This window comes from Paroedura picta, chromosome 4 (assembly GCF_049243985.1).
Source record: "Paroedura picta isolate Pp20150507F chromosome 4, Ppicta_v3.0, whole genome shotgun sequence".
Taxonomy (NCBI): Eukaryota; Metazoa; Chordata; class Lepidosauria; order Squamata; family Gekkonidae; genus Paroedura; species Paroedura picta.
The window spans coordinates 105,407,604-105,422,398 of record NC_135372.1 but is presented as its reverse complement, the minus strand read 5'-3'; the positions used below and the strand labels follow the sequence as shown (position 1 = coordinate 105,422,398).

At 47.0% G+C, this 14,795-nt stretch overlaps 2 protein-coding genes across 7 annotated transcripts in view; one reads left to right on the top strand and one right to left on the bottom strand.

Moving 5' to 3' along the window:
- Positions 1–5,756, top strand: part of LAMB3 (laminin subunit beta 3) — a 66,041-nt gene extending 60,285 nt beyond the window's left edge. The window contains exons 20-23 of one of the 2 annotated variants that reach the window (XM_077334861.1): positions 88–229; positions 939–1,115; positions 2,557–2,710; positions 5,390–5,756. In XM_077334861.1, the coding sequence (XP_077190976.1) occupies positions 88–229; positions 939–1,115; positions 2,557–2,710; positions 5,390–5,529 (613 nt within the window). In that variant the 3' untranslated portion in view covers positions 5,530–5,756. The remainder of the gene's footprint in view (positions 1–87; positions 230–938; positions 1,116–2,556; positions 2,711–5,389) is intronic. The other variant, XM_077334862.1, reaches the window with a different exon arrangement.
- Positions 5,757–5,773: 17 nt separating this feature from the next.
- CAMK1G (calcium/calmodulin dependent protein kinase IG) overlaps positions 5,774–14,795 on the bottom strand; it is a 56,330-nt gene continuing 47,308 nt past the window's right edge. For 4 of the 5 annotated variants that reach the window (XM_077334863.1, XM_077334864.1, XM_077334865.1 and 1 more), the window contains 3 exons: positions 14,239–14,666; positions 9,764–9,895; positions 5,774–6,790 (listed from right to left, as the gene is read on the bottom strand). In XM_077334863.1, the coding sequence (XP_077190978.1) occupies positions 9,805–9,895; positions 14,239–14,666 (519 nt within the window). In that variant the 3' untranslated portion in view covers positions 5,774–6,790; positions 9,764–9,804. The remainder of the gene's footprint in view (positions 6,791–9,763; positions 9,896–14,238; positions 14,667–14,795) is intronic. The other variant, XM_077334866.1, reaches the window with a different exon arrangement.

Genomic DNA, 14,795 nt, shown 5'->3' with positions numbered 1-14,795 from the left:
TGATTACAAAGCAGTATGTAAAGGGAACTGAGTGGGATGATTTTGATCAGAAATCATATAGCTTTTTGATATTTAACATTTCCCCAGGAATAGAGCAAATGCTATTGAAGGGAATGTGGAGGATGTGGCAGAAAATCTGAGACAAGCTAACATAGCACTTCAGGAGGCGGAAGACTCCATTCACGGGTCTGGTTATTCCCTTCAGCTCATCCAGGACCGCCTTGACGTGGTGAGTGGTGCATGTTGAGCTTTCTGGAATTGGGCTCTTGTCCGTGCAGGGGTGTGTGTGTGTGCTGCACTTATTCAGCATAGTAAGAGGCAGAGAGGACCCACATGCCTCTAAAGGCACCACACACCAGCCTCTTTGCCCAGCATGCTGTGGAGCAGCTTCCCTCCCCTCCATGTGATGTGTAAACAGCCTTGAGGCTGTGTCTGAGGTGGATGTTTCATGGTTAATATTTTGTCATATGGGATGGAGCCTGTTGGCAGGGAGTCTGGTGTGTGATCAGACTCCCTGGGGTTTGGGGCCTCCATAAGAGTTGGCACATAAACGAACATGGCTGACCTGGCTGGGGGCCAGGTGGCCTGGAGAAGCCAAATGAGGTGGATGTTCATTGGTTCCCCACATAGGTCGCTTCCCATAGGGCAGACTTCAGTAGGCAAGGGGATTTGCTCTCCTGGCTGGGAATGGTGCGGATCCCCAGGGTGCTTCTGGACTCTGCAGGTTCTGGTGCAGTTCACTGACTCCCTCTCCCTCTCCCATGCTGTGCCAACCCACCCGTGGGGAGGTAATAAAGCTATGGCCTTGTTTATACCCAACAACTGTGTGTTGCATCTTATTCCAGCCCCAAATGTTCTCCTGCAAGGCAGCTAATATTTTTTTCCAGAAGCAGAGCATTAGATTAATTGCTAAATGGTTCCTATTTTGGGAAGTCCAGATCCAGATGGTCCTTAATCCAGCCGAGAAGACTGTACAGGAAATCACTGATCAGCTAGACTACTTCACAGAAAGACTCAGCCAATTACGGTACAAGACAGACCAGAACCGGATATGGGCTTTGGATGCCCAACACAAAGCAGGGGAAGCTGGTGAGCAAGCAAGGACTACTCAACAGGTATGACAATGGGGACTTCCAGGCACCACAATAAAAGAAATCAATTTGTGATCCAAGGAGAACATATCATGGTCAGGGATGCCCCCCCCCCCTTTAAAGAAGAAACACAGAGAGAAGGAAATAAAGAAGGAACTAATTAATCCTTGTTGGAATATAAAACCTTTCAAAGGAAACTAACACCCTTTGCTTAACTGGTGAAGCAAATATTCTCTCTCAGGAAAGCACTTGCTATGATTTTGAGTCAAGCAAAGAGTTAAAAGGAGTGATTATAACAGTCCTAGACAAGGTTCTAGAAGCTGAAGACCTAAATTTATGGGTATCAGTCTCAGTGAGAGAATAATAAAGTAGTTTGGTTTGAGGGGGGTTTTTTTGGTTTGGTTTTGCTTTGTTATGAGCTGCCTAGCAAATGTGAAAAGGCAGCCCACATACTTTCTAAATAAATAAATAATATATGATAAGTGTACTTCTCGCTATCTGCAGAATTACTTGCATTGTCAGGGTTGCAATATTATTCAAGCAGCCCCAGTCAGTGCTTTTTGACAGGTGCTTTAAATTCTTATTCCATCTTGGCCCATAATCTGCATAATGACTTGAATCTCTAAATATAACTTTTTTTCTGCTGTTCAATGAGCAGATTTTGCTCATAAAGAGTCCATTGATGAAAAACTGATAGAACTCCCAGAACTTTCATGTCTTTTTTGCATACTAATAACTATAAGATCAGCTTCTCACAAACTGTACCCCTTCTGTGCACATTAGTCCTCTAACAGAAAACATTTGTTATGAAGGGGAGCAAGAAGACCTACTAGAAGAAAAATGTCTGCCAGGAACAGAGAGACCAGAGCCAGGAAGATTAGAACTGGTTCACATGTTATAACGTCCTCCAGGTTGCCAGATATGCTTGTCCAGATGTGTACTGGAATTCTCTCCTGGGAACTCAATTCTCTCATGAGAGAACCTCATCCCATGATTAGCTGGAGGTAAACACCTTCACCTCTCAAGGGCCATCCCTCTTAAAGTCCCCTTCTGGCTCCTAGCTCTGCCTGGCCTATAGGTGGGCAGATTTCACCTCCCAGATATGATTCTGCCATCAAACAGCCTCTTCCACTTCTCACCCTTTTTTGTACTCTCACTGCATTGCGGTTTAGGCAAGGATTTAAAGAGCCACTCTTTGTTTTACCAGTGAAATCTGTGCCCCACCTGATGTCACCAAGTAAGAGTCAGGCAAAGCACCTGGTTTGCCAGTAGATTCCTTGCACCAGTGGATCAGGCATCAGTGGAGTGTCTGTGTGCATGTGTGTGTGTTGTGGAGTTGAACCAACATTCCCTGACAAGTCTCAGTGGTGAAGTAGTATAACTTCTCAGGAATTAGTTCTTTGGTATCAGCACAATAATTTCATCAGGAGTTCATCCATTGCTCTATTCATCCATTTCCTTACAGGAATTCGAACAGGTAAAGCTAAAGTATGCAGAGCTGAAAAGACGGATGGGGCAGGGTTCAAACTTGGGAGTCCAAGGGACCCGGATCCAGAGTGTTCAGATGGAAGCCAACACATTGTTTAAAGAAACCTTGGGTATGATGGCCAAGATAGGAGGTAAGGAAAAATGGAAGCTCACATGCCTTTTAGCTGACCTTACAGCCATGTTGTTTTCTGCATAACCACACACAAACTCTCTGGATATGAAATGTCAAAACATTTGGTTAAATTTCTGTCTGCCATCACTGCAACAGGTAGAATTTGTAGTTCTTTGTGCTGTCTTTACATGGAGTGTGGTCCACCTTCGTTTCATTCTGAGGTTGAACATGGAAAATATTTTATTGTAAAATACCCTGTTACCAGAGCCTCTTGTGGCGCAGAGTGGTAAGGCAGCCATCTGAAAGCTTTGCCCATGTGGCTGGGAGTTCAATCCCAGCAGCCGGCTCAAGGTTGACTCAGCCTTCCATCCTTACGAGGTCGGTAAAATGAGTACTCAGCTTGCTGGGGGGTAAACGGTCATGACTGGGGAAGGCACTGGCAAACCACCCCGTATTGAGTCTGCCATGAAAACGCTAGAGGGCGTCACCCCAAGGGTCAGACATGACTCGGTGCTTGCACAGGGGATACCTTTACCTTTACTTACCCTGTTACTAGCTGGACATGCATGCATACGTTTTCCAAAATGGAATCTAGGTCCTCAATCTAGGTGCAGCCTTTCAGCAATAAGACCTTTGCTGATCCAGTTTCAAAAAAACAAAGGCTTATCTGAAACTGCAGTGATCCCAGTGTGGCTCAAAGCTTTTCTTTGTGTGTGTGTGTGTGTGCGCATGCTAGGTCCATTCAAAAGAAATATAAACACGTTGTTCTGTACAGCCTCTCATAGGCTCACTTAATAACAGTCAGCTGCCAAGCCATGTTTTTCAGTGCTTGAGTCACACACTTCAGTTTTAAGCATTCAGGTTTAGTGATTTCACTCAAAGTGTTTTGGGAACCAGCCAACCTGTAGAATAAATGCTTTGGCCCCAGGAGCAGGTGCTGCATAAATAACTGACTGGCTTAAAGCCAGAGATTTTATTGGGAAGGAGGTTCAGCATTGCTTTCATTGATAAAGCTGTGCCTCTAATGAATGTCTTTCATTGAAGGTCTCTCTCCATGCCAGATACTTGGCATCTGCTTGCTGTGAGCCAGTTACCCCCACTCAGTGTTTACTGAATGCGGCAAGAATGTTATTAAATAGGCCAGCCAGCAATTTCCCATGCAGAACATGACGAACATACATTATCAGTGTCTGCTGACGTCAATGTTAAAACCCACTTGGCCTTGTCAGGAGAAGCTGCAGCTTTATCAGGAAGAAGTGCTGAACTGATATGGGCCAGTTGATTCCTTAGTAGCCCTGATCAATGGGTGTAGTTAAGGGAACACTGAGCAGTTTCCCTGCACTGGGCAGAAAATCTGGACTGCAAGAGGTTTGTGGGAAGAAGCCCAAGCTCTAATTGTTAAAATGATGAATGCTGTGTCCTAGAATTGATTAAGGTGTTTGTATTAAATTGTGGCAGTGACTAATTGTGCATCTGTACCAGCCCTTGTCTTCATGTTCCTAGCTGGCTTGATGCTGTTTTTTGCATGCATATGCACTTACTCCTCTGGGCTGAGATGTTTAAAAAGAATCTTGACTATGTGCACAAACAGCTGTGCACCAACAGTAACTTTACTAAAAGCACACAATAGCAGAATATAGATGGAAGGACTCAACCTGGTTTCTCCATAGGCAAAACATAATCTTGACAGCTGAAGATGTCTTTATAGTAAGAAGCACATGTATGATTTGTAAGGACATGGAAGATTTGTCATCCCCTGATCAGACAAGGGTGAAAAATCTAGAACAGACACTGACCAATAACTTCAAAATATTGAAGTCAAACAGCATGGTGACAATTCTGCATGTAGCTTTTATTGCCAACTGAAGATGGAGTGATAGACAGAGCACCAACACAGCAATTTTCCCTGCCCTTTCCATGCCTTTGCTTCCTGTGTTACCAGAGAACTGCTTTGGGCTTTTTAAAACAACCCAAAGGGCAGCTGACATATTACAGCATTATAATGGTTTGTCTTTAACCGCTACACTCCTTTGGGCCATAAAAAGCAGGGTACAAAAACCCAGCTCTTCTCCTTTTCTCTTTTGTTACAAGGATATAAGGGAAAAAGCATGTTGCCACATCAAAAAGAGCTAGAGACTTCCCAGTTGAGAAGTCAGAGGAACCTAGTAGATAGCATGTTACAACATTATAATGCAATTGTTGATTGTTTAAAAAATAGAAAGTCCTCCATGGTAGAAGAAGAGTTGTTTTTTAGGCCACACTTTTCTCTACTCTAAGGAGTCTCAAAGTGTCTCTCAGGTAGGGCAGGTAGGGTAGAGAGTGTTTTGAAAGAACTGTGACTGGCCCAAAAGTCACCAGCTGGCTTCATGTGAAGGAGTGGGGAGTCAAACCTGATTCTCCCCATTAAAGTCTGCCACCATTACACCAAACTGGCTCTCTGGCAGGGAAAATGGCAGCCATAATAGAACAAAGGCAAAGAACATAGTGCTAGTTTTGGGAAAGATCAAGTGCACTGGGGGAGGGGGGATATAGCACATAGACAATTAGAGGATGATATTGTATAGATACCCCCCCCCAAAACCCAGGTCAGTTTGGATGCTAAACTGGAGAAAAACCTCAGTGTGAAAACAGCCCAAATAAAGTCTAGAGGTAGCAGAGGTTTGTTGGCATGTTAACCCATTTCTCTTTAACCTTTCAGCTTTAGAAACTGAGCTCCAAGACAGCAACAATGCAATTATCCTTGAATCAGCAAAGCTGGCAGGCTTGGGGAAAAAAGTGGAAACCATTCGAGATCATATCAGCCACAGAGCAGCATACTTTGCCACCTGTTCTGACTAGCATGGCTTCTTCTCATTTCTTGGCTGATGCCTTTTGCAAATCACACAACTTTATCTACCTTTTATTAAACAAACAAACTTACCTTTGAACCAAAAAGAGCTCTTTGTTTTGAAAGACCTTCTTTCTGTAGCAAACTTTCTGATGCAGTAATTGATGGTTGTTGTGTTAACTTATGTGTTCAAACATTTCAAGTTACATATATATCTGGAATTCACTTATCTAATTAAAACCTTCTGATGGCTGCTTTTTAGAGAACATACGTTTATTTTTGCACTTTTCTTCCAAGGAAAAACAGGGTTGAAGCTGAATTTGGGATTAGAAGAAATATACACAAACAGGCATGTTTTCACAAACAATCGCTATAGAAATATATCTCAGGCTTCAGGGCTAATGACAGCAACAAGAAATCTAGTTTATTAGCCACCACCTGTTTTACTGACAGCATCACACTTTGCAAACAAAGTGTTGTAGGAAACAAATCTGCCATTACAGTTGGGTGGGTGGGGGAAATCTCCAGAGTGAATTAAGAGCCCACATCCATCTCTATCCATAACCAGCAGGCGCTTGAAAAACAAACAGCTTTATAAAGCACTGCATTTATGATACAGTTAATTAAGCGCAGCATTTATGATACAGTTAATAACTTGGAAGTAGCCGTTAACTATATCAAGAGGCAGGAAGCCTCTACTTGTTCCAGTGGGACTGTGCAGAACCCCTGGGTGAAGGTCTGTTGAAGCAAAGGATAACTGGGCAGCAGTCATGCTTGGCAGATAGCTCTCCAATCACAGAGGAGAGCAGCACAAATAAACTGGCAAAAGATACTTTTAGTTTCAACCATCTCTTCCATAGGGGTTCAGAACAAAAAGAAAACACCTTGCAGTTGTATTGTTCTGCTTGAACAACTACTGATATACAATGTACTGACACCCCAAAAGGAAAAGGAAAGAACAAAAAACAAAAAGCTTTTTGTTTTTGTTTTGTTGCAAGGATGTACACTGAAATTGCTAGCGGAAGCCTGGCCTCTCTCCTTTCTATTTTTTTAAAAAACACAAAAACGCTTCTCTGTTTGAATGGAATGACCCTTCTAACATTTCAAGGTAATCGCACCATCAGATTTGTCAGGCCTCTGGATGTCCACCTCTTCAGTGAATGGCCACTGCCATCTGAGAATGCAGCTGCGCTGGGCAGAATTTAGGCTCTTCTCTCTCTTTGCACTATTGATGTTTGACTTTGAAGCACAGAGAAGCCCTTTGAAGCCCTTCTGCAATGGAAAGGGAGGTGGGTGGGGGGAGGAAAATAAGTTATTCAGTACAGTTTATTTAAAGTACCATATTTGCTGGCGTATAAGACGACTGGGCGTATAAGACCCCCCAACATTTCCACCCAAAATATAGAGTGTTACATTACATTACAGTACTATGGGCCACTATGAGCAGCTATGTCTATCTCAACTGAAGTGCACCCGGCGTATAGGACGACCCCCCCCCCACTTGGAGGCATGTTTTACAGGGGGGGAAAGTAGTCTTATATGCCAGCAAATACTGTATTTTTATTCTGCTTCTTGGCAGAAAACTGACTTACAAAAAAAAGCCCCCCCCCCCCTACTGCATAATGATCAGAAAGAGTCAAAAGTTGCCAGATAGGGTGCCAACTCCAAGGTGGGAAATTCCAGGAGACTAGGAGGTAGAGGCTGGACTTTGAGGTGGGTGGACGGACATCTCAGCAGGCTGTAATATCACAGAATCCTTCCTCAAAGGGGCTGTTTTTCTCCAGGGAAACTGATCTGTGTTGTCTGGTGATCATTTGTAATTCTGGGAGATTTCCAGGCCCCACTGGGAAGTTAGCAACCCATTGCCAGATAGCTAGTGAAAGCATGTAAATCACAAAAAAAACTATCCAGCCATTTTGGAGGGCGGGCGGCTCCTTCCGCGGCTTGGGTGGCTGTTCAGTGGCTGGCGAGGGCAGGAGTTTGCAGGGGCGTTGTGCTGCAGCGGCGGCAGACCCGTTGTGTTCGCAGGCATGTTGTGTGGCGCTGTGTGCAGGGTGTTGGCGGCGGAGCGCGTGGGGGCCTCATGGATCGGCGGACCTTGCCCCAGCAGCGGCAGTGAAACGGAGTGGGCCCAGGAGCTGCAGGCGGCGGCGATGGGCCGCCGGGGAAAGCAGGCTGGATGCGGCGGTGATGGGGAGCCGGCCGGAGAGGCGGTGAGGTGGTGAGTGGGAAGCAGGGGGGGAAGGTCGCTGGAGGTGGTGAGCTGCGAGGGGTGTTTGCGGGGGGGAGGGCGGGGAGTAATGGAGGTTCTTCCGATGCCCCCAATCACGGCACCGGCGTCGATCGCGACGCCGCTGCTGCCGGCGACCGCAGCTCAGCTGGGTTGGGCGTCGGCGGGCTGCTGTGTTGTGCGACTTGCTGGCGTTATTTCTGTGGCGGCGGCCTGATGCGGCGAGAGGCGCAAAGCGCCTCTCGCCGCGTCAGGCTGCCAGGCAGGGAGCCCCCGGCAGCCGCGCTCTGCGCGCCTGCCGGGGGCTCCCTCGGGCAGCGGCCTGATGCAGCGAGAGGCGCAAAGCGCCTCTCGCCACATCAGGCCGGGAGCAACTGCGAGCTGCGCTCCGCGCAGCTTGCAGTTGCTGGGGCTGGGAATCAGAGGGGGCTTCGCGCCTGCCAATTGGTCCCTCCGATTGTCTGTCATGAGGAAGGGTCCAATCCGGACCCTTCCTCATCCCGGACACATCCCGCCCCAGAACGCCTTACTCTTTTATTTAGTCCGTGGCGCCCGCGGCGCCACGGGCGGTGTACAGATGGGGAAAAGCAAATATTTAAGAAAGGAAATGAGAAGTATCAAGTGCAATATATTAACGAATGTGTACTATCAATAAAATCTAAGAATCAGCTTTCATTATCATAGACTCCATCCTTGCTAAAGTTGTTTCAAAGCATACTACTGGAGTCTATAGGGGAGTTTGGCTTGTTCAATGCCTACTTCTTGAAATGAGTTATAAAAAAAGGCAGTTCCATTGCAGGGTCTCACCATCCTTCCGATGCAGAATACCCCATCTTGCTTTTAAGAGCTGTGAATGTATCATGAAGCTAAGATGCACATTTCATGAAAATGGGACTGGATCACAGCTGGTGCTAATTTGAATGCTAAGCATGAAGTCTTAGTTTCCATTCATCATCTTGAACAGTGGTCCCCAACCTTTTTATCACCGGGGACCGGTCAATGCTTGATAATTTTACTGAGGCCCGAGGGGGGGTAGTCTTTTGCCGAGGGACATCGTCGCCACCTGAGCCCCTGCTCCACTTGCTTTCCCACCGGCGCCCCTGACTTCCCACCAACCACTAGGGGTGCTGCCAGCAGCAGCTGCGCAGTGCCACTCCAAGGGTAGCCCCAGACATGGCGGCCCCCGGAGAGCACCAAAGGTGATCTGGCAGCAGAGTGGCAGGGCAGCCCCTGAGGCAACAGCCAGGGAGGAGAATGAGGAGGAGCAGCGGCCCGGTACCAACTGCTCTACGGACCAGTACCGGTCCCCGGACCAGGGGTTGGGGACCACTGATCTTGACTATAGGTTAAGAACATAAGAGAAGCCTTGTTGGATCAGACCAAGGGCCCATCAAGTCCAACACTCTGTGTCACACAGTGGCCAAAACCCAGGTGCCATTAGGAGGTCCACCAGCAGGGGCTAAACTCCAGAAGACTTCAGCTGTTGCCCATCCCACCCCCTAAATACAGAGCATCACTGCCCCAGACATAGTATTCCATCTATACACTGTGGCTCACAGCCACGGATGGATCTATACGCCATATATTAATCCAATCCCCCATTGAAGCGCTCAATGTTTGTAGCTACCACCACTTCCTATGACAGTGAAGTCCATGTGTTAATTATTCTTTGGGTGAAGAAATTGTTGTTCTAAGTCTACTGCTCATTAATTTCATTGAGTATCCACAAGTTCTTGTATCGTGAGAAAGGGAGAAAAGTACTTTCTCTACCTTCTCTATCATGTCATTTCGCAATAATTGTTTTTTCAAGGGTTGGATTCAGCCAGCCTTTTCTCCGCCTTGTCCACTTATCCTCCTTCCTACAGGTTCCATCCTGCATGACTTGGATTCATGTAAGTTTCATCATCCTTGCCTTAGCCTATTTAGATTGTCAGAGGAGATTCCTTCATTCTTTTTCATCAGCAGAAAAGCTGGCTGGATCCAACCTTAGGAATGTTTGTATTGTGTATCATTACCTGTAAAAATGTGCATGTGATTCATATGGCTGTTTCTCCAATCACATGACCAAACAAACTCCAGTTTGCCCAGTGCCAAAATATGAGTGGTTACCGGCTTTCCCTGGAACGAGGACTTCTGATTTGAACTGACTGAGAGTTGGAAAAGAAGAATGGAGGAAAAGCAAAACAGTGAATTCCTTTAATTAATGGAAAAAGGAACATTTATGTATAGATCAATCAGCTCATCAGCAAAATATCAACAGTTAAATCAACAGTTACTTGAGTCAAGTTACTGAGTCACTAACAAACACCAGCTACTGATTATTATTTTTTTCTGCATACATTTGAAAGGCTGATCAAGGCTTAATCTTGAAAAAGGCAAAATTAGCAGTAACGTTTCAGTGACTATTGGGGGGCGGGGGAACCCTTAAACATTATTTATTTTTATACTGTTTTTTTGAAACATATTTGGGACCAGCACAGCTCATTTTAGACAAGCCTGATAGAGAATCCAAGGTCCAATTCAGTTTAGTCATGTGCACAACAGCTACTGGTTACTTCAAGGGAGACAATTACTTGCATTCTGTGTCTATCTATATGAGCCTTCAGTCTTAATCAGCTGCTTGCTCATCAGCTGCTTTGCATGCAGATCTGCCTTGTTGGATTTGACTTTCATTAATACATTTGAAAATTAACTAGAAATGTTTTTCTACAAAGGCAATTAAAAATTAATTAAACTTTATTACTTCAAATGTGAGATCCAAAAGCACATTTGAATTTCTTGAGTGCCATTGGTTCCTCTTTGGATCATACAGAATTGAAGATGGACAAACATTCTAGACATTCTAGACATGGATGGCTCTGCCTGTAGATAGTTTAATCCAGAGGCCGAACAAAACTGACTTTTCTATAAACCTGGGAAAAGCCAAAGTTTGAAGAAAAATCGAAAATAGTAACACAAGAGGGGTTAACCCACCACAAATGATAAAGAGTTTCTATAGCTCTAAGAAACAATTGCCTTGGTGGTCATTGCTAGGGAAACACAAGAGTATCAATTATTTGGGACTTGGAGCGGGGTGCCCAAATGTGACAAAATGGCAGTGGAAGATGATTGGGGAATATTTACCATGTGACAATGATTGACAAGTTTAAAAAAATTTCAGGAAGTTTTGACTTCCTGTCCTTCGGCTGTTGCACATGGAAAACAATTAGGGGGTAAACAGGGGGAGAGTGGGCAGAAGTCGCAAAAAAAGATTGGGAGAGCCATCCTGTGGCAAAAAAAAATGGGGAAGAACCGGGTTCAGCTTGCAGGCCCTGTTCCTCCTGGCTCACTCCAAGAGGTTCCCAACTCCTGGAGAGGCTTCTCTCTCTTGGGCATTTTCCATCTTTGCCAGGCAAAGTTGCTAGCATCCTACCTGAACCCAGAATACTGGCCCAAAAGGATCTATGCAAAGGTCACCTCCAAGCTAGAGTTCTGTAACTCACTGTAAGTGGGCACACTCTTTACTGCAATCCAGAAATTGCAACTGGTCCAGAAGAGAGGGCTCATATTTGGCCAGCCTTCAGGCAACTGCACCGGCTCCCAGTTGAATTCCAGATCTGGTTTATGATGTAAAGGCCATAAGTAGTCTGGGTCCAGTGTACCTGAAGGACTGCTTAACTAACTACACCCCCCCAAGAGTATTTCCCCCCAATTCAACAGGCTGGTGATCCCTAGCCCAGATCAGGTGTATCTGGCCTTAACCAGGGCCACAGCTGGTCCTGGCCCCCAAGATGTAGAATATGCTCCCGGACGAACTGAGGGCCCTGTTGGAGCTGATTCAGTTCTGTAGGGCCTGCAAAATTGAGCTCTTTCACCAGGCATTTGGTTGGAGCTAATGAATTCCTGCATTAATAACATCTAGAACATCACTGGGCTTCCCTCCATAAGGATACCCCCCCCACTTGAAAACCACCATCTGGAAAGTTGATCCAGAATTAGCTGGAACCATCCAAACAACACCCAAGAATAATGTTTGCCATCACTTGATCTTATTGTTGATCTTTAGACCTCCTGCTGCCTAGCACTTGATCACCAGGGGATAATTTACTGCCAGGTGTGCCCTGGGAGAAATAGCACCTTGCCAATTGCCAGCTTCCCTCCCTTTCTATTGGTCACCTTTATAATAGCGTGCATGATACTGTGGAGGTCTATGTGGCATAGAGAACCCCTATCAGCATCCAAAGTTTTAAAGAATGTATTAAAAATTATTACAGCACCATATTGAGCAAGAGAGTCCAAAAAACCTGGGTAAAAATTAAAATCCTTCTGCCTGTCTCACTATACATGTCCCATCAGATGTTAAAAATATAGGACTGGCTCCTTTGTTTAAGCAGTTACAGATCTCTACCAAGTTATTTTAAATCTCACTTCAGCTTTCCAGGTGACCACATGGTCTAAATGGCTGCCTGTCACAGACTTAGAATCATAGAATCTGTAAACAACTTAGGGAGTGGTATAAATAAAACAGTAAGGCTAAGGGGTGTGTGCTGAGTCCAGGGTGGGAACAGGGGCCAACGATTGGCCCATTGGCCCTGGACTGACAAGAATTCCAGCCAGTTAGGTAAGGGGCCAATCAGAAGGCGCCAAGCCTACCAGACCATAGTTGCATCCAGACCCGCCCACCCAGCCCACCCAGGGGCAATCTGGAGACATCACTGCCAGTCTGATCCTGGTCACCGCAGAGAGAGGAGGTCAGTAGGGCTGTCAAGGGGGATGAAGCTTGGACAGGATGTGCCAGCCCCTTTCACCCCTGTCATATCCAACTGTAAATTGCCTCAGAACACTGACAGAGCTGGCAGGAGGCTGGTGAGTGTGCTCCCTCCCCCTCCCTTCAAAGGAGCCTTTAACAGCCCCTGACTGAGGAGTTTCTGAGAGCAATGCAGGGGAGCCTCAGGGCATGGGAGTGGCCATTCCTTCTGAGAGGGGGATTTTTCCTTCTGCAAAACAGCTGACAGGGAGGTCACAGAAAAGCCCCTTCTCACTTAAAATACTGCTCTGGCCGGGGGTTAGACACAGCCAAGCCATGTGTATTTCTTCTTTGCAACTCTCTGCAGATTTCAGGCCACCGCACAGTGTTATTCTGCAGACCAAACTGGATGCTGTTGTGGAGGTTCTTTTGTCTCCTGTTTCATCTGCACTACAACCCTGTTCAGTAACCTGTGTGGGAGGCCTAAAAATTTTCTTCTTTACCACAACCCTGTCCAAGTAGCCCTTTCTGCCTGGGGGGCTGATCTTTATACTATGAAGATGAGCTGTAATTCCAGGAGCTCGCCAGGCTCCACCTGGAAGTTGGCTACTTCTGGGTTGGAAATATTCCTCGAGTTTTGGAGGTGGAACTCAAAACCGTACAATGCCTCAGAGCCCAGCCTTCTAGGAAGCCATGAATGCGTTTCTGGGCCTGGGCCCCAAAAGCACACCTAGCACCCATTGTATTTACAAGTACAATGGCCTTGTTCCCTAGTCATGGGTCAACTAGTCCAACCCCCTGCACTATGCAAGACACAACCCTATTGCTCATCCACTGTAACCTGCCACCCCCTTGAACCTTCACAGAATCAGCCTTTCCATCAGATGGCTATCCAGCCTCTGTTTAAAAATTTCCAAAGATGGAGAACCCACCACCTCCCAAGGAAGCCTGTTCCACTGAGAAACCGCTCTAACGGTCAGGAACTTCTTCCAGATATTTAGATGGAATTTCTTTTGAATTAATTTCATCAAATTCATTCTGGTCTGTCCTTCTGGGGCAAGAGAGAACAATTCTGCACCATCCTCCATATGGCACCCTTTTAGTTAACGTGTGTTTTAAAACAGTGGTCCCCAACCTGCGGGCCGCGGCCCGGTGCCGGGCCGCAAAGGCCATGGCGCCGGGCCGCGGCTCCCTCTCCCCGCCCCCCCCCCCCCGCAGTAAAAAACTTCCCAGGCCGCAAGCTTGCGGCCCGGGAAGCTACTTACTGCGGGAGGCGGGGAGAGGGAAACAGGGCCGGGCCGCGCCCGTGCAGGCCGCGCCGGCTCGGCCCGATCCGCGGGCGCGGCCCGCGGGTGCGGCCCGATCTGCGGGCGCGGCCGGGCGCGGCTCGCGGGTGCGGCCGGCGGGCGCGGCCGGGCGCGGCTCGCGGGTGCGGCCGGCGGGCGCGGCCGGGCGCGGCCCGCGGGTGCGGCAGGCGGGCGCGGCCGGGCGCGGCCCGCGGGTGCGGCAGGCGGGCGCGGCCGGGCGCGGCCCGCAGGCGCGGCCCGAAGCGTGGGCGTGGCCCGCGCGGGCGCGGTCCCTGCGGGCGCGGCCTGATGCCCTGCCGGTCCCCAGCCTAAAAAAGGTTGGGGACCACTGTTTTAAAACACATATCACAGCTTTATCTATACTATCCTTCTTCTTTGTTCTCAATAGTTAACTCTACTGTAAACAATAATTAGAAAATTATGTTTAATAATGCCAGATAATGAAGCAAACACTTACTGGGGCTTAACAGTTCTTTTGAAGAGCACTGACTCTGAACAAAAAGTTGGTTTCACTTTCTCATGTGTTCCACATGCTGAAGAGCAGCCAAATGGAGATCTGTTTGGAGAGCTCTGATCATCTGCTGTAGCTGTGCAGGCGTTCATGGGGAGAGACTTGCTAACCAGGTGCTTCACATAGGTGTTATCTGTCATTTTGTCCTGTTCACCAGAAAGATCTATCACATTGTGGAATGGCAACAGAGGCATCAAAGTACTGACATCCTGATTGGGTTGCTCCTCCTGACTGGTGACTGGTGGACTGTTGGGTCTTGATGCATCATGCACTTCTATGACTGGGAGACTGTTTCCAGCATTGGTGCCTGCATGGTGGCAATTCATGTGGAGTTTCTTCATATGGTGAACAACCGCTGCAGCATTAAAAGCTTGCTAAGAAAGGAGAAGACAGTGTGGTTTGTGAAAAAGCTTGCCACAATCATATATACTGGTCCCTTTCAGATGCTACTTCTCTACTGGCATTTTATGCTTGAGAGTAGACCTCAGGTAGTCTTTTCCATA